Source organism: Bidens hawaiensis, unplaced genomic scaffold (genome assembly GCF_021521415.1).
Source record: "Bidens hawaiensis isolate Kalapana, Puna unplaced genomic scaffold, B.hawaiensis_p1.1 tig00000702_1, whole genome shotgun sequence".
In the NCBI taxonomy this organism is placed as follows: domain Eukaryota; kingdom Viridiplantae; phylum Streptophyta; class Magnoliopsida; order Asterales; family Asteraceae; genus Bidens; species Bidens hawaiensis.
The window spans coordinates 4,348,808-4,363,676 of record NW_027491042.1 but is presented as its reverse complement, the minus strand read 5'-3'; the positions used below and the strand labels follow the sequence as shown (position 1 = coordinate 4,363,676).

The following is a 14,869-nucleotide window of genomic DNA, read 5'->3' as shown; positions in this document are numbered from 1 at the left end:
AATACCGTTTATTAGAAACGTACCTGTCACAACATCTGGGACCTGCTTGGCTTGCTCCTGGGTTAACATGTAGGCTTTGGTCTTTGGCCTAGTTTGATCAGTATCCTTCTTCCCGCTCCCTCCAGTTCCACCATCGGTGCATGCCTTAGCAAAATGACCCATCTTGTCGCAATTCTAACATGCGGGCTTTGCAGTACAATCGGGAGCATAATGTCCCACCTTTCCACACTTATAACAGGCATTCGATCCCAGCCTGCATTCTCCACCATGAGCCTTACCACACTTATAACAAACATCAGATCCTTTACTCCACTTAAACTCACCCCCATGCATCTTTCCACAGGTCTTACACGACCTCTTCTCTGAAACTCTCGGCTGCTTATTCTTAGGGTTCCACAATTGAGTACCTGGTCGTTTTACATGAGCGGCCCACTTCTTATCTTTCTTCTCTTATCCCACCACAACATCATCCACAGCCAGGTCTTCATAAACCATCTTTGCGAGTTCGACAACAGAGTCAAAAGTAGCAGGCTTATTCGCCCTGACTAGCGTGCGAACATTCTGTGGCAGTCCTCTCACATAGCACTTGATCCTCTTGGCCTTAGTGTTAACCATATCAGGCAACAAACTAGAAATTTGGTTGAATTCAGTAATATACTCACGGTGTGTCATCTTTCCTGCCTTCAAGTTCAGGAACCTCATCTCCGCCCTCTCAACTTCGGCATCAGCACAAAACCTCTTCATCACCAACTCTTTCAGATCATCCCACCTCAGTGCCTTAATCTCTTCCTTACTCTTCCTATACTCAACCGACTCCCATCAGTAATTGCTTCATCACCGAACGATTGAGTAGCATAACCCACAACTTGGTCAGGATGACATTCGCTAATCTGGATAGCCTTGTCCATCCTGGTTATCCATTGGAGAGGAGCTATTGCGTCTACTAAACCAGTCAGCTTCGGCTGGTCACAACCCTTGAAGGATTTGTAATTGCACCCACCTCGGCCTCTCTTCTTATCGTCAACCTTTAGAGATCGGACTTCACTGGAGTCACTCTTCTCTCTCTCCTCATATTTCTTATCATTCTCTCCTGATCCTTCAGCTGTTCTTACATGACTTCCAGCGGACTTTTCAGGATTCAAATTCTTCACTGCAGCTGCTACCGCTTGAGCAATGGCGGCTTGAACAGCAAGGTCAAGTTGACACCCTTCGTACTGGATTGGCCTTCGTAGAGTCTCACTTGGCCATTCAACAGAGTTAACAACTAGTCCTCCAGACGGTTCTCGAACAATACGTGGCCTTCCACGACGTCCAGTGCGACTTCCTTGTCCAACGACTTTCTTAGCTCCAGCCATTCGTATGCTATAAGGAAACACAAACATTGTCATTCAAGGAACTATTTAGTACAAGGATAGTAAGGCTAACAGGTAATAACAGTGGCCAGCTGTGATTAGCTGATCACGTTACTCTCCGTGTTCTATACACTTCCTCTTATGAGTATATTTGTGCTAATTCTACTTCTAACAGTTAATTCAAACAGTCAATTTATTCTATCCCTAACATTCACATATCCGTCCTTTAGCAATTAAGATAACATTAACATACATTATTCAACCATACACTTTACCTTTACTTAGCTTGCTTGAGTAACACATGGCTATCTTGAACTGGCACCTTCTTTCTTTTATTTCTTAAATCTCATTCTCTGTTCAAGTCTAAGAATGTAGGATGCTTAAATCTCTCGAACTTTGCTCTGATACCAACATGTAAGGCCCCGTTACCGGTGCCCTACTTTGGACGTTGGATTTACTCATAAACACAGTTCTAAATATCAGAGTTAATTAAAACTTTCGCGGAATATAAAAACTTCAACCATAATATATTACATAACATTCAGATCTTGTCTTTAACAAATATTCATAGTCATTTAGAAATAAAACATAGTCTTTAAAACATCATAACATGTCCTTAAGATGCCAGTATCTTCAATTCCATGTCATGTGTCCACATCAAGCGAGCTGCCTCATTCTACTCACCTGCGTGCATACTAAAAGTCAGCTACGTTGAGTGAGTTCTAGTTAATCATACATCATACAATACATACACTTACCTTCAATTATGCATCCTAAGATACACATTAAGTACTATTCGTATTACTTTCATTTCATACATACATTCATACTTTATCACTTCCATACTATATACTTACTATCCTTTCTATCTTAGATATTGCTAAGGTCTGATCCCTTACTTTTTTATCTCAGATATTATTAGGGTCTGATCCCTCTTTCCCTGTCTATCTCAGATATTATTAGGGTCCAATCCCTTACTTGTCTATCTCAATTATTATTAGGGTGCGATCCCTCTTTTCTTCTCTATCTGAGAAATTATTAGGGTCTGATCCCTTAATTCACCATCTTTGTGCATACGTTCTTTACATACCCATATCATGTTGTACCTCTATATGTATATATATATATGTATATATATATATACTTTCTTTAGCATTCATACATACTGGCATGTCATACATATATCTTTCATACATATTCATAATTCACATACTTACCTTCCTTAACCATACGTGAAATATCCGAAGATCGTTCACGTACCGACAAGCTTTCTTTCACATTCAAGACATATGTAAATTATCATATAAATTGTACATGGCATACACTTACAATCTAAGGTAAGTGTATTAACTATCACATTGAGTATGCACGCAACCCTGTAAACATAACAAGGACATGGGGCTAGAAACTCACCTGGATTCTGTTACGCTCTCCGTTAATCGTTCTCCCTTTCTTTAGCTGAGATTTGCTAACTGTATATTAATTACATGTATCAAAACTTGTCCTATCCAAATTATTCAAGTTTCAGCCAAAATGGCTAAGTCTGGTCTATTCTAATGGTCTTTGTTTAGAATACATTTAACTTAGAATATTTTATCCTTAAGCACTAATGTATTCAATTGCTGGGTATTCAACTAATATAGTATTCTTTTATTTCGTTTCTTTGTAATCAGTTATTTCAATCCTTTGTTCATCTCTTTTTCTTTCTTTTCTGATTTGAATGCATATATATATATATATATATATATATATATACATTGTTCTGTATTCTAGTTATATGTATTCGTGTCCCATAAGCATTCGATTATACATATTGTTTGCGGGTCACCCAATGTAATTGATCATAGATGTGTATTCGAGTTACCATGTAATCGATTATATATACATGCATTCGAGTGTCCATGTAATCGAATATGCATGTGTATTCGAGTAGGCCACTTGTAATCGAGTAGGCTTAATGTATGTGAATACAAACATGTAATCGAGTCTGCCTTGTATTCAAGTTACAAGCATGTATTCGAACCATCATATAATCGATCTTAGGTAGTGTATTCGAACGCATGTGGATAACCATTGTATTCGAGTACACCAATGTATGCGAGTTGCCCTTTGTATTCGAATTTGTCCATTTCAATCGAACACCCCCAATGTATTCGAGCTGTGTAATGTAATCGAATAGGGTATTGTAATCAAATAAGGCATTGTAATCGAATTGGGGCATTGAATCTAGTATTGTTGTATTCGAATTTTCCCTAATGTATTCCAATGCATGTATTGTAATCGATGGTAGCATTGTATGCGAATTTAACCAGGTAATCGAATACATGTTCGAACATGCTCATGTAATCGAGTATAAAACGTAATCGAATGAGCTGTTGGTTCTTATTGTATTCGAATGGGCAATTGGTTACGGTTTGGTCCTCCACTACCAATATCATTATGCGTTTTGTCATCAAGACTCATACTATGGTTCGGTATTAACCCATAATTGTTTCCCTAATCGTTTTCGGCCAAAACTTGACCCGTGCAACCATAAAACTTGGACCTTTATGGCTTAAAACGTTTAAAAGATAGATCTAGGGTTTCTTTTATGAGCCGTTTATAATCATGAGTTCGTTAAGTCCATTTTAAGCATCAAGTTTGCAACTTTATGATTTATCTAGACTCGATGTACTCTAGGATTAAGTCTCAAGGCAAACCGTTCATAAAGCCATAACCTTTATATATAAAGAACATACCTTTAAGCGTTTTTGGGCTACGGTTAGCCTTGGTTATTAACAATAACCTTTTGTCTTGCTTGTATGTCCAAGATTTATCAAGAGTCAAAGCTCGCTTGGTCTCGGATCTTCTTCTTTTCTTACGGCCATGAGTGAGTAGGGTTGTGTGTTTGTTTTGAGTGTGTAGAGAATAAGATGGATAAGAATGAGGGTTTTAGGGATTTAGGGAGGTTTAAGGGAATATTTATACTCTCTTAAGCCCATGGACCTAAGTTCCATTCCATTCCTTATTCCATCTTTCCCCACCCAAGTCTATACTCTTTGTTATATTTAATCTTAACTAAATATCAACACACAATAACAAAATATAATTCCTTTTATTTATTAATATAAATTTTAGGATGTTACATTTATATAAATATATATAGTTTTTAGTTATACAGTTCGCTTATTGATCACATAAAACGAGAAACAACGAATTTTGAGCTCTCAAAATTTTTCCGACGAGGATGACTGTAGAGGTGGCAGGGATATGTTTCCTTGAATAATGAAGAAGACGTCAAATAAATTATAATATTTCATTTGATGGATGAAAGTTACAAAGCATTGTTTTGTACTTTTGTTACATTAATTAATAGGAGACCACCTTTGTTATTTATTTATTTATCCTTTTTAGTTGATAAAATTTACTAGTAAACTTCTTTTTACGTTTCTTTTTAAGTTTTTTTATGTACCGTTCAATTCAATTTTAACCTTTTATATGTATTTATTTATCCATTAAATACCAACTAAAGTATTATTATATGGAGACAAGTATTCTCACATATAATACTACTATAATACCTTCTGAGTTAAAAATAAAATTTTAATTGAATTCTTAGTTAAAATTTCTTGGTTTCACCACTTCAATAAAGAAATGATGAAATATTACCCTATTTGATCCTTACGAGTACAAAGTATGTGATATCTTAATCTCCGAACACCGATCAACCAATTACTGAATTAGCATATTTTATTACCAGATTTACTAACCCCCCCCCCCCCCCCCAATCCCAAATCTTAATTAAGATTTGGTAAATTTTACAATTAATGTTTAAGAATTTTAGTTAGATAAATTTTGTTTATTATTATCATATTTGTTTAAGTTATATAAGAGTTTGAGATTATATTTTAGGGCCTTTTTTTTTCATGTCCCAGGCCCTGAGTTTTTTTCGTATTCTCGGGGACGACCCTGTTTGTATGTATGTACGCATGCATGTATGTATGTATGTATGCATGCATGTGTATGTGTGCATGAGTGTGGGAGAGAGAGAGAGAGAGAGTGAGTGAGAGAGAGAGAGAGAAAACACACGGCCCTACCATTTTTCCCTTTATCGCCGGTCTACCGCCCCCACCCTTACAGCCCTTCTGCGGTGTTACCCCCTACGTCGCCCCTACACCGCTCATAGCGAGAAGTCTAAGTAGTTGTTTCCGTTGGCATGCGTTGGATAACAATTGAGTTACTGCCCAACATGAAGTAATAATTGCTTCATCCTCCATATATGAATCTGAGAAAAAAATCAACGTGATAATAGCTGCATGACGATGAGCCAGAGTGCGAATCCATTTTTTATTGTAAAAAAACCTTGAAATAGAATGGTAGAAGTTTGGTAAAGAAGAAAATATTTTGGTAGAAGTTTGAGATAATGTGGCGGGTATATATATATAAAGTATTTATTAAAATTAATTAATTTTTTCTATTGAAATTAGTCGTTAGGCAACGACTGGTGCATGGGAACCCTCAAAATTTACATCAAATTCCACCACATACTTCCCCTTGGTGACGTGATGGAGATGGCGGTGACTAGTGGATGTTTCCGTTTAGTGAGGCTCAGCGCTATGTTCATAGCGCCAACTAGCCTACATGAAATAGATGACGCCATTTTCTACTCCGCAAAGAATAGCGGTAATTAAAAAGGTAAGTAAATCTAAACAATTTCTTATTTCACTTTGTGTTTAATCTATAGTCTACACAATTTGTTCCTTTTCGACAAATATAAAATCCATTAATTTTATATTATAATTGTTTTACCAATTGTCACGCTCTTTAAATTTACATACTTGCTATCATAACGATTGAAACCTCAATCTTACAAGAAGAGATACATTTTTTTACATCTTAGTATTGCTAGGCCAAATACTCGTTGTTCGTTCATGTTACGGTATTTATGTCTTTTTGAATAACCTAATATAGTGAAAATATATTAATCATTCTTATTGCTACAAAGTTTTCACAACACAATTTTTAAAAGAGAGTGTATTTATTTAAGATAATAAGATGAAGTCAAATGAACGAAATTTTTTAAAATTGTCATGTCAATTTCAAAAGATTTTGTTTATAAATATTTAAAATTAGCCATTTTGCTATATAAGTTACACTTCATTAGCATTATTCATGAGAAATATATTTTATAATCATAGAACGTGAATTTTGGGACGATAATTGTTCTCTCATAAAATAATATTTTAATAAGAAAAATATGTTACAGTGTTCAATAAAGTATCATCATGTTAAAAACTATACATTTTAGAATTAATTTATACTTTTATGCATATTGTACTATTTATCTTAAAACTTTAAAAATTGGATTTTAATAATCCTAATTTAATGCAGTTGGCTGATAATAATCCCAACTTTGAAAGTAGCTGTCACTGGTCCCAACTTTCACACTATTTATTTTCAATGGACCTCCGCTAAAAAAAACTTAACGACGTTATGTTTTTTTTCCAAATTTCAAACTGATATTTTAGGGCTTTTAATCGGAATGAGAATACGAGTCGATTGATGTAAAACTTAACTCAAAACAACGCTTCAGACAGCTTGATTATTGTTAATTAAAAGTTTAAACACCGAAATTGAAGCTTCCTTTAGTCGTTTGGACCACCGTTTGGAAGTAAGTTTTACATCAATCGACTCGTATTCTCATTCCGATCAAAAGCCCTAAAATATCAGTTTGAAATTTGGAAAAAAACATAACGTCGTTAAGATTTTTTTAACGGAGGTCCAATGAAAATAAATAGTGTGAAAGTTGGGATCAGTGACAGCTACTTTCATAGGTTGGGATTATTATCAGCCAACTGCATTAAGTTGGGATTATTAAAATCCAATTTTCCTAAAACTTTATTGCTTAAATGTTTATGATGATAAGCTAAAGGATGTACCAATTAAGATTTAAACTAGTGCAGTGCTAGTAGTTAGAGGAGTATAAATCGGGTTTTTTAAATATCCGGTTTCGGTATATATGGAACCAGTTCGGTATTAGAAAATCAGGTGAGAATACCCTGGTCGGGTTCGAGTCCGGGTTTTGCCTCTAAAAACCATACCCTATTTATCGGGTTCGATCGGGTCGGCTATAGAACCAATTATTCTAAAATCGGGTATTTGAATACTCTATTTTTGGGTATTGAAAAAACCTTATTTTTGGGGTTTTTTCGGGTATATTTTGGATTTTTTAAGGGGTTACACTTTTTAGGGATTTTTCAGGTGTTTTCAGTATTTTGCTAGTATAGATCGGGTATTTGAAAATCCCGGTTTCAGGTATTGGAAAAACCGGTTCCGAGTATGGAACCGGTTCCGGTTTTCAGGTATTACCGGGTACAAATCGTGTCCGGTTTAGGTGCGAGTTTTGGTACAAAATGCATACCCTATCCGTACCCTACTGGTAGGGTCGAGTACAGGTTTGGGTATTAAAAGCCCGGGTATAAAAAAAACCGATTACGGGTTTTTTTTCGGGTCCGGTTCCAAATTCAAAGTTTTTTTTACACCTCTAGTCCTCTACTAGTAGTAGTTTGTCTAGAAAATTAAAGCTCAATTAGCCTCTCTCCAAGTTAAGCGTGAACAGTTCTATTGGGCCTAACTAAAGTTTATGCCCGCTGTTTAGGACATTATAGTACGTGCTAATCACCCAAAATCTTCCTTGTTTAAAAATACAACACCCGTTGTTGATTTATTTAGTTTAATTTATGTTTGTTTAAAATTTTATATACATTTGTATACTTATCATTAGATGATGAAATACAGATGATGCGTTGTTTATCAATATTATGGATTGATGATGGTGGGAGCTTGTATTTTACTTAAAATCATCGGTGGTAATCTTATTGGAAACCCTATAATTAATTATCAACATGACTAGCTATCTATCGATGATACTTTTTATTGAACAATGAATTTCTGTCGTTCGAAAGACTTGAATTCAATATCTTCCAATCCCTTGATGTTTTGAAGGCTTTGTCTTTGTCAATGAGCCACTAACCCATTAGTATCTGTCGATGATGCTAATTGGAACTTGATCAAATTAAATAGAAGTATCAATGACAAAAATCTTATTTGTCACTGTCTTTGGAGAAATTGTTCATTTGAAGCGTCTAGCCTACACACGTTTGCAACCAAGGATGTTAGACGGCTTTAAAGAGGTTCCTATAATATATTTTATGATCATCAAATTGTTAACAAAAAATTTGAAATTTCAAATGTTGAAAAAGGCGAGCGTCTTAATGAATTAAGCGTGTCATGAAAAGAGAAGGTGATGTTGGTATGAGCGTTGTGTGCTTGTGATCACATTAATTAAAAAGGTGGTGAAATTTTGAGAGGTGATCTTGTGAGGTGTTTATTAATCCTTCCACAGGCTCCTTTTCTCTCTCTCTCTCTCTCTCTCTCTCTCTCTCTCTCTATATATATATATATATATATATATAATAAATTAATAATTACAATAATTATAATAAAACCACAGCTCTTTACAACTAAATAATGATAACTTACTTGTAGTGTGCATTGAACAAATATTTTAAAGTCTGTTTAATTCTTTTAAGCAAGATGTAAAAACTTAATTTCAACTTAATTGACCAATAATGATAATATTTAGCAAATACTAAATATAATTGTTAGAAACTATTAAAGATGACTAAAGGACATTTTTGCTTAATGATAATTGTTGATGCAACGATTGCTTTTTCTGTTTAAATTATAGAGGGTTCAAATCACGCGGTTAATTAAAGTTTTACTTTTCTTTCAACTTTTGTGATGCATGTGTATGTATATATATATATAGAAAGTCAAAGCCATCCCTAGCAGACCAACTGGGGCACGTTACATAGAGATAAACATCGCATATTGCATAAATCATACCATATATAATATACTAGTTTTTATCCCCTGTATTACGGGGGCTGTTTTATATTGTTTGTTCGAATATTTATTTATTTTTTGAATTTATAATTTTTTATTGTATGAAAGTTAATTATATATTTATGGTTTGATAATAAATTGTTTCACAAATAAATGAGATGTTATAACCCGGTTTAAAAGCTATATGGTTTTGATGAGACCCAAGATCTGTTTATTTTTGTACTATAAAATTGGTTTTTTAATTATAAATAATATTTATGAAAGTTAATAATATACTTATGGTTTGATGAGACCTAAGACCCGTTTATTTTTTAACTATAAAATTGGTTTTTAATTTAAATAATATATGTATATCTTTTTTAAAAATAAATAAGATATTAATTTTTATTATATCCTATTTTATAGGATTTTTACATCAATAATTTGATGAGAATAATTTTTAATTTAATGAGAAGTTATAACCCGTTTAAGGAATATATGGGTTTGGTAAGACCCATACCATGAATTCGGGTCAAATGCATGAGAAGACTCTATTTATAAATCAAACAAATCTGGTGACTCCAAAAAAGAGGGGAGCGACCACATCGCGACACATAGGATTTTTATGTTTTCGTTTATATATATTATAGATATGCATATATGTTCATGGTGTAACCCCACTCCTCTTTCTCCATGATTTACTAATTAATCACTGAATTCTGGACCCATTTGCCGCAACCTACAAAAGATTTTGTCTTTTAGGTTCAATTTCTTTAGTCAAAAGTCTTCCTTGTTTTGTATACAACTATATATATATGGAGAAAGACGATAACAACTACTCGGTATGAGCCCTAAATATCTAACCATTTTTTTTGTTACCATGTTATTTTACACTGAATTCGAACTCTTTCAGGGAGATTTCTTGGAGTGGACTTTAATGGTGATTATGAACATCAACATGAACATGATGATGACAACCATCATCATCAAATGGAGAAAAACACATACGATAATGGAAATCAAATGGCAGATTACCATTTTGGTAGCTCAAATTCTTTAGACAAGTTGAGCTTCGCAGATGTGATGCAGTTTGCAGATCTTGGACCAAAGTTAGCTTTGAATCAAAACAAAACATCTCATAATCATCTTGAAGATCAAGAAACAAGGATAGATCCGGTTTACTTCTTAAAGTTCCCGGTTTTAAACGAAAGGGTTGATCAAGATGATCATCAACCTTTATTGGATCATGAGCGTCCAGGAGGTAATGAAGCTAGGGTTTTGGAAGGCGTGTCGGACCGACTACAATATATCGCTGAAGATGTCCATAAAACCCTAGTTGCGGAAGGGAAGAATAAGAGGAAAAGACCAAGAACTATAAAGACTAGTGAAGAAGTTGAGAGCCAAAGAATGACTCATATCGCGATTGAAAGAAACCGTAGAAAGCAAATGAATGAACATTTACGTGTTCTACGGTCTCTCATGCCTGGCTCTTATGTTCAACGGGTACGAATTTATTGATTTGTAAATGATTATGAACTTTTATGTTTCTTATTATGTAATATTAATCAACTATATATATATAAAGTAAATGTAATCAGAATATAATAAAAGGAATACAAAAAGTTATACAATAAAGCCTAACAGATATATATATATATATATATATATATATATATATATATATATATATTTCCTTTTCTATATATATATTGCTTATAACACACTATATATAGGGTGATCAAGCATCAATTATCGGTGGGGCAATCGAGTTCGTGAGAGAACTAGAGCAACTCCTGCAGTGTCTTGAGTCACAAAAAAGGCGAAGACTCTATGGTGAGACTCCACGAGTGGTCGGAGACTCATCGGCTCTACCAATGATTCAGCAATCCAACCAAGGCCCGTCGGTGGCAATGCTCTACCCACAGCTGCCTGATGATCAGATGAAGCTGGCGGAATACGACGACGGCTTAATTAAGGAGGAGATGGCGGAGAGCAAGTCGTGTTTGGCTGATGTTGAAGTGAGATTATTAGGGTTTGATGCAATGATCAAGATTTTGTGTAGGAGAAGACCTGGTCAGCTTATTAAAACTATTGCTGCACTTGAAGATTTACAGTTTAATATCCTTCATACCAACATCACCACCATTGAACAAACTGTGCTCTATTCATTCAATGTTAAGGTACCATCATATTTATATATGGTCTTCACATCTAAATATTTGTGTTTTTAAGTCTTGTTTTCGCTAATGTCTGGATACATTCGTGTAGGTTGCTAGTGAAGCCCGGTTTTCAGCCGAAGATATTGCGAATTCCATACAACAAATCATTAGTTTTGTGCATGCAAATACGAGTACTTGATGTTTCTTATATTTTAGATTCGTTAGTGGCACTATATATATATCCTGTCTATTTAATGTACGAGGTGATCTCTAGATTGCATGTTAAAGCACAAAGTATACTAATGTAAGGACATATATATCCACGGTGATTAAAAAACATGTGTGTTGTGATTAACTATCGTACTGCATCATTGTCATGTAGACCAGTGGCGGATCCAAGAATTTTTTTCGGGTGGTGCACTACTTTAGATGTTTCAATTTCATAAAGTCGGGTAAAAAATTTCCGGGTCAGTTTGAGGTTCGGGTCGGTTCGATGGTTCGGGAAAAAGTTCATTACATAACAAAAATACAATAAAATAATAAAAGAAACTAACAAAAACTAACAAACTAACAAATTAAAACCAACAATCTAATAAACTAAAACTAAATTTAGCAAATAACTTAACAATTAAGTAGTTAACACTTAACAATTAAGAACAGTTAACATTTAACAATGAATCATGAATGTAAACTTTCCTTTAAAGTGGGAGGATAAGAGGATTCGAGTAAGAGTAGGCAATGGCAGGAGGATGGGGACGGCTAAGTGGCAGACAGAGACGAGGTTGACGGCGTTCCGCGATGGTCGGAGTGAAGGGGACGAGTGGCTGACCTGACGGAGTGAGGCTGCCGGCGGTCAGGGGTTGAAGAGGTTCAGGGACTGGGGCGGACTGTGGAGACTGGAGAGGGGCTCTAATTGTGGACTGGTTATGTTTGAAACCCTTACTGATGTTTGGGTAAGTTATTAAAAAAAAGAAAAAACAAAATGTGTCAAAACCGGAATCGAACCTGTGACCTCTGGGTTACAAAACCAACATGTTACCATCTAGACAAGCGCCTCAAATGTTTATAGAGTGATTCATTTCTAATTTATAAGGTGGTTCCTTTATTATGTTCTATATATAACTACACTATTATTTCAAAACTCGGGTGGTTTCGAGGAACCACCCGTTAACACCGTAGATCCGCCCCTGATGTAGACAATGAAACAATAAATAGTCACTTATTAATTTAAGCATTGAGATAGTTTTTTCTTTTTAAAATAAAGAAAAAAGGGGATTGTTTGTTAGTGGAAACGGAGGCGCCATCGGCTTAATGGGTAGAGGGGAAAAGGGGCATGGCGCCACCCTTTGTTTTACCCATGTTACGTCCCGCTACAAATAACCTATTTAAAAATTTCCAACAATTCAATTCAGGACTTATTTTATTATCTAACTAAACCCTCAAAAGTATATTGTATATACTACTTTGAATATAATACACAAGAGGCGACGTTATATAATTGCCTCTATTTCTATTTTTTATTATTTATGATATTCTTTTATGTACCATGTATAAATGGAGTATGTGATTTTTCAGGTTAAGTTAATTATTATTGATTATAGTATCATCACATTCATTTGAATCCTACTTAGATACATAAAAACATGAAAACAAGTTGTTATAACTATAGATACTATGTTGACAAATGTCAACGGGGGTGTTTGGTTCTACATGCTATGTAAGGTACATGTTTGACATGGAAGAGGTTTGACTTGTCAGAATTTATGGATAATTGGATGTATTACATTATTCTTTCCATTTCCAAACATCAGAACCCACCCTAGCTTGTGCCTTGTCCCAAGCTAAAATAATATGTTACACCGACAAGTTAAAGGAACTTGTTTTTGTAACTTATCTACCATTAATATTAGTTGTGACATTTAAATTTGATTTAACATATTTCATTTTTTTTGTCTCAAGGAGAAAATAGTCTTTCTTTTTTTATCTTAATTATCTTATCAGAATTTTGGGTGAAACTCTTTGTCCAATTGTTCTTGGATTGTAATAAAATCAAATGAAAAATGAAACTGTAATCAATTTTAATGAAAGAAATGATAGAAACTTAGGTTATTGTTGAAATTGCATTAACTGTACCATAAATAAAGTTATCAACACATTTGGTATAAATTTTATTATTTGTTAATTGTTTGTTGAATGCCCTATTATATTATATACATATAAAAAAAACGGTTTTTTTACACGCAGCAAAGTTACTATTCATATAACTTTACGCAGCAAAGTTACTATTCATATAACTTAGACCGGAGACCCACAATTCACCCTTTATTAGCACATGTTAACCCTTCTTTATCTTCTTTTCTGTGCGCATATTAGCGTCATAGGCCATACACCCCTCTAGGCTCTTTTTTTTTCTTAAACCATATGTATTTTTATTAAATACAATATATAAATTTAATATTTAAACTTAATTACATAATCACTGGCTTGATCTAGTGACAAATGGGTATTACTCTCAACCAAAAGGTTATGAGTTCTAGTTTCTTTTGAGACATGTTTAATCATATTTTTACACAAAAGTTTTTTACACAACCTAAATTATAACCAAATAAACCCATATAAAAATTAAATTGTTTAAACCCAACAAAATACTCCTTTTCCTTAAGACCCAAAATTTTTTTCGCATTCAGCCCAAAACTTTTTTTGCTTTATCGAAGCCGGCTCTGCTATGATATGCTAGTTTTTGTTGTTAGAAAACACAAAATTAACTAAAACCATATCGAGCAGCTTTTTGGTTGTAGTTGGTCCTAATGGAAGTGAGAAGAGAAAGTTGATTGATGGCCGCAGTTTGTATTGGGAAAACTAGCAAAACAGGTTACAATTTATTATTAGGTTTCGTGTTTGAGGTAGTGTAACAATCTTTTGTAACTATTGATCTTATATATAAAAACTTTAAGCTTTCCTAACTGTTAATTTGGACAACGTTTAAAGTATAGAAAAAATGAATTCTCGGTGAAAGGTTAGGCACTTGTTAAAACAGCGAATTTCTTAATAAGCAATTGACTTTGATTTGAAGATTTATGTTAAACCCATTTTAACTCAAATAAAGCAACAGACAAAAGTTGATTTTATGGTATTGATATACAAAATATAACATCATTTGCCAATTTATGAGAGAGAATCATGAAATTATTATCAAAGAAGGCCCGCATGTTTTAGCTTTCCAAAGCTATTTTTATTATATTTTGTTCAGTAAACACACAAGTCATGAAAAAATATTGAGCATAAAAAGGTACCCAAGTCATGAAAAATTATAGAACATAAAAAGGTACCAACAGCCCTTTATGTGCGCAACATTGTTTAGTTGAGTACCGAATACTCAACTTAATTGAGCAAGGCCATTCGGATTAGATTCTTAACTCAAAAAATAGACTTTCAAAAGTGAAATTTACCCATTTGGACATGTCAAGAAAGATTTATGATGTCGGGAATCTA

The 14,869-nt window shown here is 34.0% G+C and overlaps 1 protein-coding gene across 1 annotated transcript; it reads left to right on the top strand.

The window, feature by feature from the left end:
• Positions 1-10,004: 10,004 nt before the first annotated feature.
• On the top strand, positions 10,005-11,679 carry LOC143532637 (transcription factor FAMA-like). Its single transcript, XM_077027639.1, has 3 exons — positions 10,005-10,721; positions 10,952-11,398; positions 11,487-11,679. Exons 1-3 carry the CDS (start codon positions 10,209-10,211, stop codon positions 11,574-11,576), a joined length of 1,050 nt encoding a protein of 349 aa, XP_076883754.1. The 5' UTR covers positions 10,005-10,208; the 3' UTR covers positions 11,577-11,679.
• The last annotated feature ends 3,190 nt before the right edge of the window (positions 11,680-14,869 follow it).